At 34.1% G+C, this 20,449-nt stretch overlaps 1 protein-coding gene across 13 annotated transcripts in view; it reads right to left on the minus strand.

The window, feature by feature from the left end:
• The window catches only part of LOC131953051 (uncharacterized), a 192,351-nt gene continuing 171,902 nt past the window's right edge, over positions 1-20,449 (minus strand). For 9 of the 13 annotated variants that reach the window (XM_059316055.1, XM_059316063.1, XM_059316059.1 and 6 more), the window contains 23 exons: positions 20,103-20,300; positions 19,493-19,621; positions 18,669-18,839; positions 18,239-18,394; positions 17,560-17,766; positions 17,104-17,223; positions 16,496-16,662; positions 16,023-16,182; positions 15,402-15,596; positions 14,970-15,098; positions 14,546-14,689; positions 13,811-13,999; positions 13,307-13,467; positions 12,655-12,952; positions 11,313-11,475; positions 10,719-10,831; positions 10,167-10,280; positions 9,501-9,618; positions 9,057-9,074; positions 6,858-6,923; positions 3,810-3,970; positions 2,904-3,072; positions 1-2,364 (listed from right to left, as the gene is read on the minus strand). In XM_059316055.1, coding sequence (XP_059172038.1) covers positions 2,111-2,364; positions 2,904-3,072; positions 3,810-3,970; positions 6,858-6,923; positions 9,057-9,074; positions 9,501-9,618; positions 10,167-10,280; positions 10,719-10,831; positions 11,313-11,475; positions 12,655-12,952; positions 13,307-13,467; positions 13,811-13,999; positions 14,546-14,689; positions 14,970-15,098; positions 15,402-15,596; positions 16,023-16,182; positions 16,496-16,662; positions 17,104-17,223; positions 17,560-17,766; positions 18,239-18,394; positions 18,669-18,839; positions 19,493-19,621; positions 20,103-20,300 — 3,600 coding nt within the window. In that variant the 3' untranslated portion in view covers positions 1-2,110. Of the gene's footprint in view, positions 2,365-2,903; positions 3,073-3,809; positions 3,971-6,857; positions 6,924-8,520; positions 8,554-9,056; positions 9,075-9,500; positions 9,619-10,166; positions 10,281-10,718; positions 10,832-11,312; positions 11,476-12,654; positions 12,953-13,306; positions 13,468-13,810; positions 14,000-14,545; positions 14,690-14,969; positions 15,099-15,401; positions 15,597-16,022; positions 16,183-16,495; positions 16,663-17,103; positions 17,224-17,559; positions 17,767-18,238; positions 18,395-18,668; positions 18,840-19,492; positions 19,622-20,102; positions 20,301-20,449 lie in introns of all 13 variants that reach the window. The other 4 variants (XM_059316057.1, XM_059316061.1, XM_059316062.1 and 1 more) reach the window with 4 other exon arrangements.

Genomic DNA, 20,449 nt, shown 5'->3' on the forward strand with positions numbered 1-20,449 from the left:
ATGATTGAGATTCACAGTTTAGTTTATTATACATAGATAGTGTACATCCTCCCCCAGCTTTACCATCTACAGGAAAAAAAAAATCAAGGCAAAACAAATATAGAGGGACAAAAGCATTCATATCTGATCTTATGGATGTGATAAATAATCTTCTGATGGCTTGTTAGAATTGCTTCCCCTGGTACACAGTTCTTTCCCTTGTATTATGCTGACAACCAGATAGAAGAATGCAGGCTACAAATTATGGTCAGAGGAAAAGATGTAAAAAATACAAGTCACCTTCTAGTTCACAAGTAAAATATGTATACACATAACTAATAACATTTCCCTGTAGAAAGCTTACATTGTCAACAATAATAAAAATTTTAACACCAATTAATGGAAGCATATAGTAAAACCATGTTGCTTTCTGTCAAAAAATTGTAAAAAAAATCTAAAATAAATTTTAATTTAACCTGTATTTTAAGGTGTACAAATAATTTTAAATTAAAAAGCATGTCAATGTAAATATTGATAAAATAACTTTGATGCAATTTAACACCATCAAGTGATTATAAAATTGTGTTTTAATTAATTTAAATTGGATATTTCAATAATTTTGTTATATTCATTAGTGCTTGATTGGAACCAACACAATGAACCAAACTTTTCCCAAATAAAAATATTTGAATGCTTTGACTGTTCCATTTAGAAAAAAACACATCTCATAGCAGGAGGAAAAAATGTGAAATAAAAAAAAAACTATCAGCACCAACAGAATCATGATAAATGTTTCTTTATCTAGCCTTACACTTGATTACACGACCAACATCCTCAATAGTATAGCACAGCATCCATTTTCCAATAAGAACAACACATTCCATTCATAAACACAGCACAAAAAACATCTCCCTGTTTGTAAGTGGCAACCTGACACATTGTTACAACATGTTTGACTTCCCCCAAAGCCAAAAACAAAATCGCATCAACTTGTCAAGTTGCCAACACTCCAATCCAGGATCAAGCAGACCCTATACATTATTAACACAGAACTGGAACTAATGAAAGCAGGCTGTTTATAAAGTTAGGTAAGTATTTTTATTTTAAATACATTACATCACCCGCACCCTTATCAAAATAGCATCAGTTTATATAATAGTTTTTTTATACAGAAAATGTCTTGGTATCATATTTAAAATAATTACGAGTTATCTAAAACTTTAAATTCTTGTAAGAATTTATAACCCTTCTTAAACACATAAACTTGTAGCAAAAATAGCAAAGCTAGAATGATGTAAATATGCTGATATAAATAGTACATGAATCTAGAGATAAATAAGAGGGAATTTAAAAACATGGAGCAAAATATGATCTGTAACACATTAGTAAAGAGTAAATAAATAACTATTCAGCTTGACACTAGTCTACATTCATAAAATAAGCATTGCAGTGTACATGAAACAAAATACTTAAAAAGACTTCAGTATTTCACATTTCCTTGGAGAATGAGAAGATATGTCAAAATCCAGTTTATAAGTTACGCAGGTAAAGTACTCTTTTTTTAACAGATCACAAAAAAAATAACACAGTGACTCAATTAATTTAACTTATTTACATTGCAAATATAAAGTATTATAAAATAGCTACTAACATGGGGTTTTTAAAACCTAAATATATCTGTACAAAACTGAGGAGAGAATGCTTCTCTCCATATACATCTCTTTCTAAAAATAAGTACTACAGATTACAGCATGCAAAAAAAAAAATAATCAAGAAAAAATGACATGTAAAGCTAAAGTTGATTGGTCCGTTATAATCCTACTTGGCACATTCACATCCTCTCACATCAGCACAATGTGCCAGGTCTTTCATCAGATTCCACTTCAACATAAATAAAATTTGACACTTTAAAATATTATTCATCATGAACTTTCAATGATCGGTCAGTTAGGAATATTTACAACTTATGGTCAATGTATGTCTTAAAAAAACAGGTAAGGAAGAAACAAGGTAATTTACCCACGCTCTGAAAGACTTGGGGAACCCCCTTATAAGAGGCGGCTTGATAAATCTAACATAATTGCATTTTTGCTTAGTAAATTGAAAAAAAAAATTAACTTTTATTTGGGAATTATTTTTTTTTAGTGGGTGAAATTTTTGGTATTCTTGAAATCTTGGTAGTTGTGACAGTGGGCATTGTGACGTTTCGTGTTTGCACAACGTGGGTCTGGTAGGTCACGGTCGTGTCGTTGCGCCCGCCTACACTTCTCTTCTCGGACTGCACGGTGGTGAAGACCTCAGGCTGGTCATCTGAGGCTTCACTTCCTGCACGGCTTGTTGGTCGACTGCCATTGCCAGTGCTTGCTCTGCTAGACCTGCCACTTGCTGTCAAACAAAATAAAAATACTATGGTTGATAATGAACATTTAGGCAAAAAAGAAAAGCAATATAATTTGACAAAAAACAGAGGCCTAAAGAAAAAACAAAGACATGATACAAGTTAAAACTATTTAATATATTTATTAAACTCTAAAACAGTTTATCTAAGCCTTCTCAAATACATGTATCTCCATTGAAACAGCTTTAAATAAACTGTGTTTTTGAGGAGTTAAATGAGTGTGGATATTGATGTGTGTTGGTGGGTGTAGATGTTGGTTGTTGTAGATGGTGGTTGTAGATGTTGGTGGGTGTAGAAATTGGTGGTTGTAGATGTTGGTGGGTGATGGTGGGTGTAGATATTGGTGTTCGTAGTTGTTGATGGGGGTAGATGTTGGTGGGTGATGGTGGTGGTGGGTGTAGATATTGGTGTTCGTAGTTGTTGGTGGGAGTAGATGTTGGTGGGTGATGGTGATGGTGGGTGTAAATGTTGGTGGTTGTAGATGTTGGTGGGTGTAGGTATTGCTGCTGGGTGTGTATAAACTCACCAGGACTCTGTAAGGTTCTAGGACTGCGAGCAAGCTCCTGTGTGACCTTGTGTTTGACAGTTCTGGTCCCATCTGGTTCTGTGTGGGAGAGAATCTGATGCACCTCCCCATCAGGCGAGGTCTTTGTTTTCTGTTTCCATGGCGTCTGGTGTATGGTCTTCTCTCTGATCTGTTGACACAAAGTCGCATTTTGTAGGACTCAAAATATTTAAATATCTGAACATTAAATTAATGACGCAATACCACTTCCATAAAAAAATAAAACAACTTATTCAATTGTAGAAATCTAAAGTTGGCTAGTCATGCATTACAAAAAGGAATTTTTCAAGGTGAAAAACTGATAAACATCAATGTTAAATCACTAACAAATTATACAAATAACTGCTAAATGTGACATAACTGATACAAATAGCTGCTAAATGTGAAATAGCTGATACAAATAACTGTTATATGTGACATAACTGATACAAGGACGGAGTGGCCTAGCAGTAGAGAGCTGGACTGCTAACCCATAAGTCTCGAGTTCGAATCTGGGTTCAAGTCATTAGACCGTCCCTGAGTCCACCCAACTCTGATGGGTACCTAACTCACGTTAGGGAAAGTAAAGGCGTCTGGGCATAGTGCTGACCACACTATCTCTTCATATGCCGAGGTCAGAGAAACAAGTGAACTCTACTTCACTCCCCCCATAGACCGTCAGGTTTGAAAGGGAAACTACTACTATTAACAGATACAAATGACTGCTAAATGTGACATAATTGATACAAATAACTGCTATGTGACATAACTGATATAGATAACTGTTATATGTGACATAAAAGTGATACAAATAAATGCTACCACAACTGATGCAGAACTGGGCTGAATGCAACCATTGTGGAGAGACAAGAACACAAGGTGATGTACCTTAGTGACCGGGCCACTGGCCGTACTGTTGGAGCGGCCAGAGTAGGAGGAGCCGCTGGAACTTCCTGCAGGAGACTTGGACACAAAGCCAGCCATTGATTGGCTCACACCTTGTGCCAGGACAAAGTTCTCTCTCAGCTCAACATTGGTTCTTCCCTTAGCTGCAAGCAAAAGCAGATCAACATGTTGAAACAATCTTACTTCATTAGCGTGATATGGGGAAGTAGGGGTAAATATAAGGTGCTTTTATACTGTAATGGGTCTACTTAGAGCATCAATATGCTTGTTATGAAATTATAGTGTTTAAGATTTATTCAAACCTGTTATTATGGTAGTTAATTACATAAAAAATAATGCTGCCCAATCAATCCTGACAGCTTTATTAAAATAAAATTAATGTATTTATTCAACAGTTAACTTTAGTCATAAACTCCTCTCTGCAAGAATTAATTTTAAACTACAATGTAATTCCCCTCCCCTCCCTGCCTGACCATAGTGGCACCAGATTTTTTTTTACAATACTTAAAACTTCAGTGCCACGTCAAGTCTGACAAGTAGCCTGAAGTGACGTCTGGCACATTTGTCAGCCCTATTAAACTCACTCATACAGATAATGCCGTAGCCAATTAGTGGTTTGTATTGCAGCATGCATGTTATAACTTTGGCTGTACAACACTTCATTACATTTGTATTACTATACACCACTACAATGATACATTGAGATTAGATTGGGATCTGATAACGATGTACTCTTGATAAATTTTACACTTCATTAAAATACACTCATGCCAAGAGACTAGAAGTTAAAAAGTTAGTAAAAAAAAAAAAACTTCCAAGAAACAAAGTAATTTAAATAATTATCACGTTCAAATTAAGGTAGTAAATCACCAATTAAAAGAATACTTTATTTAGTGTCAATCTATATTTGGATATCAATCTAAAGGTCACCAGGTACAGCTAACAACTGAAGGTCAGTCAACAACCAGTGTGAACAATCTGATAATGTGATTAGCAACAACAAACTATTCCATCAGTGACAAAGAAATCCATCTATATGGAATGTTTACATTCAGAACATTATCCATGTTCTTTACAAAATAAAGACATCTTTGTAGAGTGAAAGCAGATTTTTGTGTAATGATAGTCACACTATATTAAACACTAACAAATTTATAACTATGTCCATAATATATTTAAAAATCGTGCATCAAATTTAAAGCTATGTCCACAAAATATTTAAATAATGTGCATTAAGTATAAAACTGTGAAACATACATGGTGCGCTGCAAAGTTTAAAAAAAAAATAAAATCATAGAAAAACTCGTGTATTTGAAAATTAAATTAATACCAATTACCAACTTTTTGTATAAATTAAAAAAAAACGGCAAAATAAAGTGTTTTTTACTCAAATTTAGCTTGTATTTGACACATTAATGGGACCAACCTTAAGTATAAATAAATAACTCCCAAATCTACACCAGATTATTTTTGTAACTAATGAGAAATAAAAATTACCAACAAATAAAAAAAAAAAACGGAAATTAAAAATGTGAGACGTTCCACCACCAGTTTGTAGCCTTAGATTCTGTAGACCTCAGACTTCAACCTTTGTTTACTGCTGTTTACTAGCTTAGCAAATTTGTTGTGTTAAACCAAGTGTGAAGTTTACTCATGTACCATTAAACATCAACTAGTGTAACTAGATATTGAACTAATTCTTTTATCCGTCTTGTTGGCTCTTGATAAACGGACAGATGCAGGCGTCATACATTTACATCTACAAAACACTTCATCAGCAAACTTTGAATGAACACAGCACTTACTAAAGGTAAGACCAAATATTCTAATTCAAGAGTGGTTAAAAGAACCTCAATGGCCCACTGGGTAAAGGCTAGCTCAATGGTCTTTAGTGGGTAAAGTCTACCTAAATGGCCTGATGAGTAAAGGCTACCTGAATGGCCAATTGAGTAATGGCTTCCTAAATAGCCCAATGAGTAAAGGCTACCTAAATGGTCAATGAGTAAAGGCTACCTAAATGGTCAATGAGTAAAGGCTACCTAAATGGTCAATGAGTAAAGGCTATCTGAATGGCCAATTGAGTAATGGCTTCCTAAATAGCCCAATGAGTAAAGGCTACCTAAATGGTCAATGAGTAAAAGGCTACCTAAATGGTCAATGAGTAAAGGCTATCTGAATGGCCAATTGAGTAATGGCTTCCTAAATAGCCCAATGAGTAAAGGCTATCTAAATGGTCAATGAGTAAAGGCTACCTAAATGGCCCAATGAGTAAAGGCTACCTAAATGGTCAATGAGTAAAGGCTACCTAAATAGCCCAATGAGTAAAGGCTACCTAAATGGTCAATGAGTAAAGGCTATCTAAATGGTCAATGAGTAAAGGCTACCTAAATAGCCCAATGAGTAAAGGCTACCTAAATGGTCAATGAGTAAAGGCTATCTGAATGGCCCAAAGAGTAAAGGCTATCTGAATGGCCCAAAGAGTAAAAACTACCTCAGTGGTCAGTCTAGAGCAAAAGATGATCTGCCTAGTGATAAAACCCATGCCAGGACCACTTAAAATCTAACAAATGAACTGATGCTGAAAACTGGTGGACAAGCTACACTCCATGCTAAACATATGAACATCTCACAGAAAATTGTGGTTACTTCATTATTTAGTTTATATCATCAGACTATTAGTTATATATCTATCTTCATGTCTTGTTAGTAAAATTAGCTAGATCTATCCAGACTCAAATATATTTCATAACCTGAGTTTTAGAGATCTGTTAACTACAGGTTTTGGGCTATTGTAAGTTAATTAAAAAATCAAACCAAAAACAAGATAGTGTTTGTAGACATCAATCCAAAAAAAAAAAAAAAAGTTAAAATTAAAAATAAAAAGTATGATGCACATTAAGCTACCATTGAACACCATAGCAAATCCTTTTCAGAGAGAAAAATGTAAAAAGTTGCAGGAAGGAAGGGAACAATCCCGAACAACAAAAAATATCCAGGCCAAGCAGCACATTGAGAGGCAATGGAACCTACACTCTTCTGTACTCTGGTGGAGGTATCTGCGTTTTAGACGGAACTGCTTACGCCGCCATAGACCAACTTTAAGGAGAGAATATTGTGATTAATATTTCTACTGATGATAACACAGACATCAGGTGAACATATTAGTCACATGAACAAATTCTTCACATGAACACGTTTTTATCATAAACAAAATAAACAGCTACACTAAATAAGGATAGAATGTAAGGATATTCAATATTTTAAATTGTAAAATTCGTATGATTCACGATTACATTTATAATTTTATGATTTTAAACCACTATTTCAGGATATTTTACACCTATATTCAACCAACAAAATTAAGCATCTTAAAATGTACCTAATTATTACTGAAATTTTGTAAGTAATAAAAAAAAATATAAAAAATAAATAAGTGCACTAATAAGCACATTAAGTATAAAAAAAAATAGTGGCATGACACATACAAAAAGCTAACAGTATTTAGGGGGTAGAAATGATAAAAGAGATACTACAACTATTAATCTCGTCAAACTTTTCATATGATTCTTAAAAAAAAATTAGCCTTCAAGTTTACATATCAAAACAGGTCAATTCAGGAATGAAATGAAATTTATGAAATGCAGAGCTTCTGTGGCATATGGTATGAGAAATGAGTTTTAAGAAAATTTATTTAACTTGCTGAACGATACAAAATAAGAAATAAAGAAAGATAACTCATCAGCTTCTTGGAGAATAAAGAAAGTAAAATATAACTTAGGTCGCCAGTATTTAGCAGAAGTAGAAAGAAGTAATCAAATTGTAATAGAAGCAATATATATATATATATATATATATATATATATATATATATATATATATATATATATCCCATAAATATTAAATATTCAGTGCTGCTATAAATAAATGTATGCATATTTATAAATTATACACGAAGCTTTCATTCTTTTGAAAAAAAGTTGAACTGAATAAAATTAGACGAAAGAAAACAGAAGAGTGTAAAAATAGCTAACTTAAAAATAGACACACAGCTTTCATAATGCAAGGAAGACTTGAGGGTGTCCTGGCTCTTGCATTAGGTGAAGACTGAAAAACTTGGGCACACAATCAAAGCTTTTGAAAAAGCACATTTTTTTTTCATTTGAACTATTTAACGGAAGGAATAGTCCTAGTAAAAATATGCCTTTAACATCAAACATCATCATACTTAACAACCTACCTATAAGACAATCTATATGAGATTAAAAAAAAAAAATGGAAGTTGAATATAAGTGTATAATTTATTTAACAATTTTCAAATTTTATGGATAGATTTATCAAAGATTTATGACAAAACAACAAAGAGTCACAGTTCTAGAGATAAAAGTATTCATTGAAATTCTTCAGACAATTTTTAAAAATTCAGAAAAAAAAAGTTTTTGTAAAGATGAAAATGATGAAATACTGCAAATAGAAGTATAGTTGCCATAATACAAATAATATCAGTTAGTACATAGGATACATGTGTGTTGTAAAGCTGATCAGCTGTTATGGCCCTCACAATTTTGTCCCAGAAAGACAAGAAACCTTTCCTTGTGAAGACCATCCACAGCCTGTTAGATCTATGCGAGATAACTGGGTGGGGAGTTATGTACCTTGTGGGTTAAATAGTTCTATGTGTTCACCTCATACTTACTATGTTTATGTGGCGTTAAGAGATTTTGAAATTCTGCATTTTTTTTTACAACAAAGATTAAAATATAATAGTTGTAAAATATCACATTGTCATGGAAAAAAATACCATTATCACCAAAGGAGTAAAAATAGAGAAATATTAAGTTTTTTTTTTGGTATTACAAAAAAAAAAAAAAAAAAAAAAAAAAAAAAAAAAAAAAACAAAAAAAAAAACAAGAATAAGATTAAAATAGTTGCTAGGTAACCAGGAACTATCACCGTGGATATGTTAAACCAGGAACTATAACTATTGATATGTTATGATAGAAGACTCCCAGATGAAGAATAAATGTGCCAGATAAAAGGGATAAAATAAAAAAACATATTGACAAAATTGCCAGATCCCAGATATATGGAGGATTTTAGTTAGTCAAGGGTTAAATTATAAAACTGTTACATCTTGTATTATTGTGATAGGTTAAGGGGAGTTAAAAAATCCTTTTCCAGTTAAAAAAAAACAACCAGGGACTGAATGGGATAATCAAAGTTGGTTGTTACCAGCAATTTCAACAAACTCTGGTTGTAAGAGAAAAATACAATTTGATTCTTGGGCTTTTTTTTTCTAAATTAATTTTCTTAATTAAGGTAAGTCATCTCTCAATTTGCTAAATTCAGATCTCTTGTATTTCAAAATAATAAATTTTTGTCGACAATTTCTTACACAAACTAGACAAGAATAAATACTGCAATAACAGTAAAATAAAAGCAACATATTTGACTATTTGTTCATCTGTTTAAATAAAAAATAATTTAAATATATCGTAAATAAGACAGTGTTTTATAAAACAGCAAAATGTTATTTTAATCAAACACTTAAGCAATCTTCACACAGCAAAAAAAAATTAAAATTTACTAGCGGATATAAAATTAGACTAGAGTGTTTGAACCAATGTTTGACATAATGAAGGAAAAAGATGTAAAAAGTGGCAGGTGTTTTCTTACCTCGACATGGGTCATTCTTGACCAGGAACTCATCCAGGGCTATCCACCCACCACCAACTCTCACCATGACTGTACTGCGCAGGATTCGAACCAGACGCAGTTTCTGGGAATCTCCAAACTGTTGAAATGGGTAAATTGTTAGATTAACACAGGTACATGTTATTTTGACACTGGTAAATTGTCAGTCTAAAACAGCTAACTTGTCAAAGGTAACATTCAATTTATACAACAGAACTGTAAAAGCAGGCAATATCTAAACTTAAGCAAAAACACTGGAAAAGTTATCATTACAAAATGCTTGTAAAACCATTTATTTTATAGGAATACTTGCTAAAATTTACTAAAATTAACTTTTAAGCAACTTAAGCTTTTACTATTTAATATATACAAGTTTGCTGTTCTAAAATTTTTTTAGTTTTATTTTCTTCTTTATTGTATCTAGGAACTGCAAAAATATACTTGTAAGCCAATATTGAAAATAATTATTTATTGTTTCTATTCCAGACCTTTTTGACTAAAATACCTGTTTTAAAGTGGATCACCTGTTTGCGATGATATACTAACTATAAATGACTATTATCTAGTTCTTATTAGAGCCCATCACGACTCTAGGGTTTGTAAACAATATTTACGAGCACCAACAGAGATAACCACCACTGTACTCACTCGGTATTTGCCCTCTCCTATCTTGTGGATCTTGAACTGCTTGACGCAGGTACACTTTGACACCTGCCGTCTCACCTCGTCCAAAATCTTCTCCGACTCAGTCTCAGGTTTGGGCTGAAACAAACATTTGTGACACCGCTGATCATTCACACAGTCAGCTTGCTCAACTCTAAACACTCAACATTGTTTCACACATTAACCCTATAGTGGCCTGTTGGTTGCTTGAAGATTGTTTATGAATTTAAAAAAAATATTCATGTCAGCTTGACAAGATCGACACCTTTTAAATGGTTTAAATTTTATTACTACAGATAATAAATTTAAAACTTACATTCAGGCAATATAGGATTAAAAGTAAAATTTGATAACAATGTTACAGTAAAATTATAATTATATTACAAGTAGTTATAAATTGACATCTAAATTTACAAAAATAATGACACATAATGTCATTATAATTTAAAACATACATAGATTGCTAAAAGAATAAAAAATGACCAGTTTCAAAACTAAATAAACAAAAAGATATATGAAAAAATCTGGCTAACTCACATCTCTGTCTGGTCGTAGGGCAGCCACAAATTCTTTATAGTTGATAAAACCATCTCTGTCTTTATCAAAGATGTTGGCTACTGCCTCCATCTCCAGCTTTGAGGTAGGGAATTCTAAAAGTAAACAGTGGTAAATTGTATATTTTATTATTGTTATTAAGGAAGGGAATTCTAATAGGAAACAGTTGTAAATTGTATTTTTTAAATCACTAGTTTTGAGGTAGGGGATTCTAAAAGTAAAAGTGATAAAATTGTATATTTTATTATTAAAGAAGGGAATTCTAATAGGAAACATTAGTTGTAAATTGTATTTTTTAAATTACTAGTTTTGAGGTAGGGGATTATAAAAGGTAACATTGGTAAATTTTATCTGTTTTATTAACAAGAATGTTTTGATAAATAAAATAAAACCATTATACAATTTAAATTTTGAATTTGTAAAAATAAATAAATAAAACAGCATAGATGTAAATAAGTATTCTGGATAAAGAAGTTACAGTGTATAAAACAAAATAATCTTAAGCCCAGAAAAAACAACAAGCTAAAAAGTTCCTAACTAGATCCAGCGAATACAAGAACTTATTCAAGAACTCACTAGACATGAGAATGCCATCAATAAACTCTTTTCTTGTGACTCGGCCATCCCTGTCTCTGTCTTGTCTCCTGAAAAAGTCCATGATCCTTGCCTTGTTGTGGTGCATCCACCTCAGATATCTTTTACGCCAGTCTTCAAATTCAAAGTTCTTTAATCGTTCAACCTGAAACCACACAATTTATATTGATTAGATACAAGAGCTAGGTAAAATACACATTTGGGCAAATGTTTTTTCCATATCTTCTTAGAACTTTCTATAGCTTAAGTTTTTTTTTTTAAGCCAGCACACAGCATTAATGTTGTTCTTATTAGAAACTAAAAAGCCTACTCAACAAATGTAACACTACAGGAGTAGGTTTTAATTATTTGTGTCCACACATCACACAGCTAAAAAAACAGCTATAAAAACAGACACTACCAAAGTGATCAGTGTAATTAAATAAAAACACAACAAACAAAATTCTATTCTTAAAAAAAATATCAGCATGAAAAAAAAAAAAAAAAAATTGAAGTTAGAATTTAAAAACATTTTTTGATCCATGTGTGGCCTACATGAGCTAAAAAAAAAGCAAACTAAAAATAATTGATGCCCTTACTTTTGATTTTACAGCTTAGAATTACTCTTGAAAAATATGTTTAGATATAGTTCATATTCTAAAATGTTACACTTTGGGATTAAAGCATTCTTTTCAATCTAGTCATAAAAGTACCAATATTTTCCACCATTATTATGTGTTACATACAATTCATAAATAAGCTAACTTTAGCAACTATTTTTGCTAGCTTACTGATGTCCATTAAGTTATTTCCCAGTTATAATACCAGAAGTTAGTTAAAAACAAATTGAAACTTGGCACAAAAACCAACAAACTAAAAATCCATTTGTTAGATCAACATTTAGCATGGCTTAGAGACAATCTACAAATCAATTTGTTAGATGAATCTTTAACATGGCATAAAAACAATCTACGAATCAATGTGTTAGATGAATCCTTGAAACAAACAAACAACACCCAAGTAGGTTACACACACAACAAACCTGAAATTTATTTTCTCCAACCTGAGAAAAATTCATGCAATTTTTTTTAACTCTTATGTTTAACGAAGTTAAAATGACACAAATTTTCAGGAAAACTATCTAATAGAAATAGAAACTGGAGTTTGTTAATCTAACATACAGGAATTACCATGCAGATCTTAATGATGTCTATGTAGACATAGACATCATTAAGATCTGCATGGTAATTCCTGTATGTTAGAGAATTATTAATAACGATTTTTATTAAACAAAGAGCAAAAACAGCATGCATGTCTGAAGAGAGAAATAAGATGAATTCCTCACCTCGTTCAAGTTATCTAAAGCATCCTGGAGTTTCCTTTGTCTCTCCATGGCCATCAGCCACACCTGGCGCCACTTGTTGAACAGCGCCCCCACCCGTGGGTTGTGGAAGGGTGGCTCTGGGGTCCGGCGGCCAGAGTAGTGGTCAGGCGTGCGTCTGCCAGAGTGGTCGGGTGTCCTGCGACCCGAGTGGTCTGGGGTCTGCCTGCCGGTCACATCAGGTGTTTTGCGGCCAGAGAAATGTTCAGGCGTCCTGCGACCCAGGTGGTCAGGGGTGCGGCGGCCGTCAACTCTGTCCACCCTGAGGAAGAGTTTAAAAAACTTTTTTAACCTACATTTGACAAGCATGAAAGAAATGTTTTTGATCTACATTTTTCAAGCATGGAAGAAATGATTTTTAAAAGTTTACTAACCTTGAAAAAAAAAACATTTTGATTTGAAATATTTCAAGCCTAAAATATTTTTAATACAAATTTTCTATAATAAAAAAACGTTATAATATAAATTTCAATTTTCAAGAAAATTTTTTTGTTAATATAAATATGCAAGCTTAAAAAAATATTTATAATCTTTGATTCCAAGCTTGAAAAAAATAATTAATACAAATGAAGTTAAAAGTAAAAGCGAACAAATAAAAAACATTTGAAATATGTACCGTATGGTTGGGATCTTGGACCTGGGTGTCATCCTGCCACCCCTAAACAATGGGATTTGGGATCCTCCAAAAAAGTCTGAAACAGAACCTGCTTTTCTCTTGTCTGCTTTAGTCAGGCGGTCAACATCAGGTTGTTTTGATGACATTTCATTTTGAAATTCCTTCAAATAAAACAAATAAGATAATTAAAAACAAAGAATAATATAATGGCGAATAGTGAGGAACAAAATTTTGTTCTTGTATTTTAATTTAGATAACTTAAGATAATTAAAAAAAAAAGTAAAATATAATGGAGAAAAGTGAGGAACAAAATTTTGTTCTTGTATTTTAATTTAGATAACTTAAGATAATTTAAAAAAAATAAAAATATAATAGAGAAATGTGAGGAATATAAGTTAATTTATAGATTTTGGTTTAGATAACTTAAGATAACTAAAAAAAAAAGAAAAATATAATGAAGAAGTGTAAGGAAGAAAATTTTGTATATTAGGTCAGACAAGTCACCTGGTGTTGGGCTATCAAGTCCTGTACTATCTGCATGTCTTCTGGGATGGGCACACGATTTTGTTCCGTCAGTTTGACTTCTGCTCCATTGAGCCAGGCCAGCAGCTCCTCCAGTAGGGCACTGTTGACCCTGGCATTGGACAGGGCCTCAGTGAGTCGCTTCTGTCTCAGTCTGCTCAATCCCATCAACTAGACAGAAAAAACATGTAGTGATATAACCTCTTGGGGATCTATTAACCTATTCAGGGTAGGGTATACGAGCTTGTAGATACATAGATACATAGAGAAACACATTTTTTAAAAACACTGTAGTTCCAATGTGAATGTCAGCACAATGACCTGTCTACCACAACCCCCCAATTTATGCCAGGTACCCAGTTAAAACTACATGACCTAGTGGTAGAGTGCCAGACTGCTAACCCAGAAGTCTCAAGCTCAAATCCAGATTCGTATCAGTAGTACGTCCCTGATGGGCACCTAATTCAGGTTAGGGAAAGTAAAAGCAGCTGGGCATATCCATCCATTCACATGCTGTGGTTACAGAAACAGGTGAATACTTCTTCACTTGCCCCATGGCCCGTCAGGTTAAAAAAGGGAACTTTACTTTTTTTACCCAGTTAAAACTGAGTAAACTCAGTAATTGCTACTCAACTGGCTTCACCAATAGTCCAGCTTTGAACCTACAAATCACAAACTGCCCTCTAATTGTAACTACAGTAATTAATGAAGACTGACCTCTTCCCATCTTGTTCTTAAAACTCCAAGCCAGTGTTTCATAGTGGACACAGCATCTGGGTGGCACCTCTTCATTATGTCCTGGCCGATGTTCAAAGTCTCTCGGAGTGTTGCTTCTTGTCTCAGCATAGATTCTTCAAATTTCTGAAAGAAACATTTAATACACATTACAATATCTCAGCATAGATTCTTCAAATTTCTGAAAGAAACATTCAATACACATTACATTGTCTCAGCATAGATTCTTCAAATTTCTGAAAGAAACATTCAATACACATTACAATATCTCAGCATAGATTCTTCAAATTTCTGAAAGAAACATTCAATACACATTACAATATCTCAGCATAGATTCTTCAAATTTCTGAAAGAAAGTTAAAATTAATTATGAGCACTTAACGAGTGTTTAAGAAACAATAACTACCTTGTGGTCTTCCAGCTGTTGGATGATCAAAGCTTCCTCGTCTGGTATGGGACCCCTGAACCTCAGCTGTCTCTCAGACTCAGCCAACCAATCAAGTAGGCCATGAGCTTTTTTGTCAAACTCTTCAGCCTAGATCAAAGTAAAAACAGAGTGAGTTGCCTTGGTAAACAGAATAAAAAAATCTAAGCCTTACATCGCATTTACACTTGCAACATGTATATTGTGGCTGTCTAAAAAAAAACTTGCAATAAGTGAATGTTATATGAAAATATTTTCCCCACAGAACACACATATGCTTACTTGTTAAGAGTTTTAATATATATATATATATATATATATATATATATATATATATATATATATATATATATATATATATATATATATATATATAAATAGTTCTAAACTAAAAGAAGTGACATTGTTGCTGACCAGCCTGTGTGCCTGCTCCAGCCTCTCCTGTTTGCTGACACTGAGCTTGCATGTCCTGTCCCACAGAGAGGACAGTTCTATCAGCTGGGACTGGACGTGGGACATGTCCTCTGTGGACTTCTCTATCAGGTCCTTGGCTGACTTGCGGACAAACTGTACAGTGGTGGCCCTGGCTCCCAGTTCTTGCTGGAACGCCTGGTCAAAGGTCATAACAATCTCATTAATTACCAATTAAAATTAATCAATTGATAATAAACAACTCAATCTCATTAATACCATCTTCAAATGATTAACTTATAATATGGCCTAATCAATTCAATCTCAACAATAACCTCTTTAATTATTTAACTTATTTAATTGATTCTATCCCATCAGTAGGCTCTTAAATTGATAAACTCTTTTTTATAAACTCCAAACACTTTAACTAGAGATAAAGTGGTTTCTATGTTTGAACAGCATTATTTAATTTAAATATAAAAAAAATAAAATTCTGAAAGCAGTTAAATCTACCAATGCATAGCATGAGACTTATGCAAATTTTACAAATCCAGTGAGTGAAGGTTATGAAGATTATACAACTCCAGGGTGTGAAGCTTACAACAAATAGTTAAATGCACCAACCTTGTGAGTTTCCAAGAATCCACTGACTGTATCTAGGTCACCATGTACGGGTGTGTCCTCAGCTAGTGCTGGTTCCATCTTAGCTAGCCAGTCCAGCAGTGCTTGCAGGGCCTCAGTGAACTGACCAGTAACCAGAAGGCCTTCCTCAAGTTTGCGCTGCCTGTTTTTCAAATTATCAGATTAATTATAATGGTTATACAGAAAGTAGTTCTACAACAATTACAAGTCAGATTTGTTCCTGCAACAAATTTAATTATTTGTGCCAACAACACATTCCATAATTTGTGCCAGCAACATATTCCATAATTTGTGCCAGCAACAAATTCCATGATTTGTGCCAGCAACAAATTCTAGGATTTGGGCCAGCAACAAGTCCCATGATTTGTGTAAACAACAAGTGCTTCATGTGAACAAAGCTTTAGATCACATTAATTCAACACAAAAGTAAATTGTAACCAAAAAAGATGACTGACCTGTCGACAGATTTGCCACACACAGCGTTCCACTTGTTCTTCAACTCTGTCAGCAGAGATTGTATGGCAGGCTTGTCATCTGCTGGACATCTAGTTTGTAGTGTGCTGCCTCCTCTGTTGATGCCATCATAGACTGGCTGTTTGGCCCCTAGGCGGCGCTGGAATTCCTGGGTAGAAGAAAATTTAAGAGCTTTATAATAATCTAGTTTTCAGGAATAAAAGTAAAAATTATACTTGGGTTTGATAACAAGCTGATTCAACACAAGACTAGCAAAAAAAATTTTAATTGTCAAAAAATAATTCAATTTTTAAAGACAGACAAAAATAAAATGAGATTAATTTTAAAGGACGACAAACATAAAAAGTATATTACGTTTTAAAGTTAAAAACTGATAAAATAATTTTTTTTTTTTTTAAAGATGGACAAAATAAAAATGCTAACATTTTGAAAATATTTTAAATGTGTAAGGCAGATTTGATGAGCAGATGGTTAAGCCTACAATGTGTCAGTGATGTCATCTGCCCTTATAATGTGTGTGTCATGTTATTTAAACCTACAATGTGTGTGTCATGTCATTTAAACCTACAATGTGCTAGTGATGTCTTACCTTGTGTTTGGCCATCTGTGCCTTGATTTTCTCAGGTTCATTACTGATGGTTGTATCAGAGTTCAAAGCTTCCTCCGCCCCTGTAAGCCACTGGATCAAATCCTTCCAGGAGTCATAAAACTGGGAACACAAACAATTGTCAGAATACAACTACAAAAATCTCCACACATAAACAAAAACAACTTACATATAAAAAAAAACTGTCCACTTTCAGACAAAAAATATCCAAGTCTACATAAAAAATATCCAAAACTACATAAATATCCACAGTTACATAATAGATATCCACAATTACATAATAGATATCCACAACTACATAAAAAAATATTCACTTCTACATAAACAATGTCTAACCCAAATAACAAATGTCCACTGACCACATTCAAACACAACACCTGCACTGACAAATCCAAAATGTTATGCCCTTAGCTCCCCCGTGTGAGAACCTGTCATTACCTGCTTGGCTTCCTTGTACCCCCGCTCCAGGTGTCTGGTGCGCTCAGCGCTCCTGGAGACAATCTTCTCCCACCTGTGCTGGACACTGTTGAGCAGGTTCTTGATGAGGACCACGTCCTGCTTCTGGCTGAAGTACTTGAGGTGAGTGCCCATCTTGTCCAGGGCGAACATGGCCTCCCTGTGGCCACTCACGTCTTTCTGCAACACCTGCAGAATGGTAAGGAGCAAAAAAAAATCAAACATGATCTACCACACCTTTGTCAAACTAATCAATCATAATCTATCACATCTTTATCAAACTAATCAATCATAATCTATCACACCTTTATCAAACTAATCAATCATAATGTAACACAATTTAAACAAATTAAACAATCATGATCTAACACACTTTTAACAAATTAAGCAATCATGATTTAACACACCTTTATCAAACTAAACAATTATAATCCACCATTCTGTTACACTGTACTATGCAAAATTTGGTTTACACACTTTTTAAATAGGATATTCTAATAATGCAATGACCAATAATACTAATAATTTAACTTCAAATAGAAACATTTAATACAGAAAAACAGGAAAATTTAAAGAACAAAAAAGTAATATATTTCATATGATCCCTCTAAAATAGGAGAATAAACCCCATTAAAAAACAAAAGAAGTAAGATGTTCCCACCCTGTGATCCTCTATCTGTCTTGTGACCCTGTCAATCAACCTGCTGACAGGCTGCAGGTTGTTCAGTGTCTTCTCTGTGTCAGTCAGCCAGCCAATGAAATTGTTCAGCTCTACATGGAAGTTGGCAGCCAGGTTCACTGCATCTTCAAGTTTTTTCTGCAAGACATTTTTTATCATGGCGTTAGTTTACTTTAATTAACACTATTTAAAAGCATTTTATTTATAACAATCATTCTGTTTAAAATGTTGTTAGTTAACTTTAATTAACACTATTTAAAAGCATTTTGTTTATTACAATCTTACTGTTTAAAATGTCATTAGTTTACTTAAACTGATACTATTTAAAAACCTTATGTTTATAACAATCATGTTTATAGGAAAAATTTAAGATAACTCTGATGTAAGAGTGGTGTCAGCAAGAGTAGCCTACCTTCCTGTCAGCTGCCCTGTTATGCAGGTGGTCCCACCTCTGCATGAGGTTGGCCATGTTCTGTCTGATGCTAGAGGCTGGTGCCCCGTCACTCTTGATGGCCAGTTTCTCAGCCATCAGCTGCAGACTTTTGACTAAAGGCTCCAGGTTCTCCATATCAGCATAGATTTCCTGATCAAACATAGACAACATGAGGTGTAAACACATGTTGTAGACAACATGAGGTGTAAACACATTTTGTAGACAACATCAGGTGAAAACACATGTTGTAGACAACATAAGGTGTAAACACATTTTGTAGACAACATAAGGTGTAAACACATTTTGTAGACAACATAAGGTGTAAACACATTTTGTAGACAACATGAGGTGTAAACACATTTTGTAGACAACATGAGGTGAAAACACATTTTGTAGACAACATGAGGTGTAAACACATTTTGTAGACAACATGAGGTGAAAACACATTTTGTAGACAACATGAGGTGAAAACACATGTTGTAGACAACATAAGGTGTAAACACATTTTGTAGACAACATAAGGTGTAAACACATTTTGTAGACAACATAAGGTGTAAACACATTTTGTAGACAACATGAGGTGTAAACACATGAGGTTTTAAATGATACTCTAATTAATCCAACAAAACATTCCTCCAGTAATAATTAAACTTTACTATATGAACTTAGCATATTAAAAATGTATTCACTAACTGGAAATAGGAAGCTCAGGTAATATAAGTTTATAAACAATTAGTATAAAATTTTATTTTTTTATTTTTATGAAAACAGTCAAACTGAAATTGACTTTGATGCCTCCCTACCATGAACTTCTGCAGCTGTTCTTTAGCTGTCTCTGGCAGCCCACCAACAGGATGTGATGTAATCATCTGGCTGTCAAGGTCACTGATCTTAACCAGGATGTCCTGTAGCTCTTCAGTGAAACCTCGGGCCTAGATGGACATAAAGGACAGGAATTCAACAACCACAGAGACACACATTTGAATCTATAGACCCATTCCTCTGATTATTTACAAAACTTCACTTGAGAATTATTGTCAAGTGAAGTTTTTTCATGTCAAGTGAAGTTTTTTCAAACAGATGTGGGCAGTGGCTTAGGAATATTTTAAAATTGAATGGCCTCGCCTCTCTGAATGGATGGCCCCACCTCTCTGAATGGATGGCCCCACCTCTCTGAATGAATGGCCCCACCTCTCTGAATGGATGGCCCCCACCTCTCTGAATGGATGGCCCCACCTCTCTGAATGAATGGCCTCACCTCTCTGAATGGATGGCCCCACCTCTCTGAATGAATGGCCCCACCTCTCTGAATGGATGGCCCCACCTCTCTAAATGGATGGCCCCCACCTCTCTGAATGGATGGCCCCACCTCTCTGAATGGACGGCCCCACCTTACTGAATGAATGGCCTCACCTCTCGTTTAGCATCCTCCAGCAGTCCCTTCTTCTGGCCAGCCTTCTCCTTGACATTCTCCCACTCCTTGGCCAGGTCCTCCATCTTAGACCTGAGCTTGGCCGCATCAGGTCCTTTCTCCTTGGCCGCCAGCTTGATGCTCTCCTCCAGCAGAGTGTCCAGGTACTCTCTGTGTGCCAGGATGTCATTGGTGATCACCTGCAACAACAAGGTTAAGGTCAACCTAGGCACCAATCTCTAAGTTGGCATCAACAGCTTCATTGGACAGCTGACAGATGCTGAGATGACAGCTGAGTGTTGTGAGCAGTATTTAAACTACCAGCAAAATAGGATCATAATGCATGAAA

The sequence above is a fragment of the Physella acuta genome, unplaced genomic scaffold, assembly GCF_028476545.2.
Source record: "Physella acuta isolate Inbredline_101_S28 unplaced genomic scaffold, ASM2847654v3 ptg000902l, whole genome shotgun sequence".
Classification (NCBI taxonomy): domain Eukaryota; kingdom Metazoa; phylum Mollusca; class Gastropoda; family Physidae; genus Physella; species Physella acuta.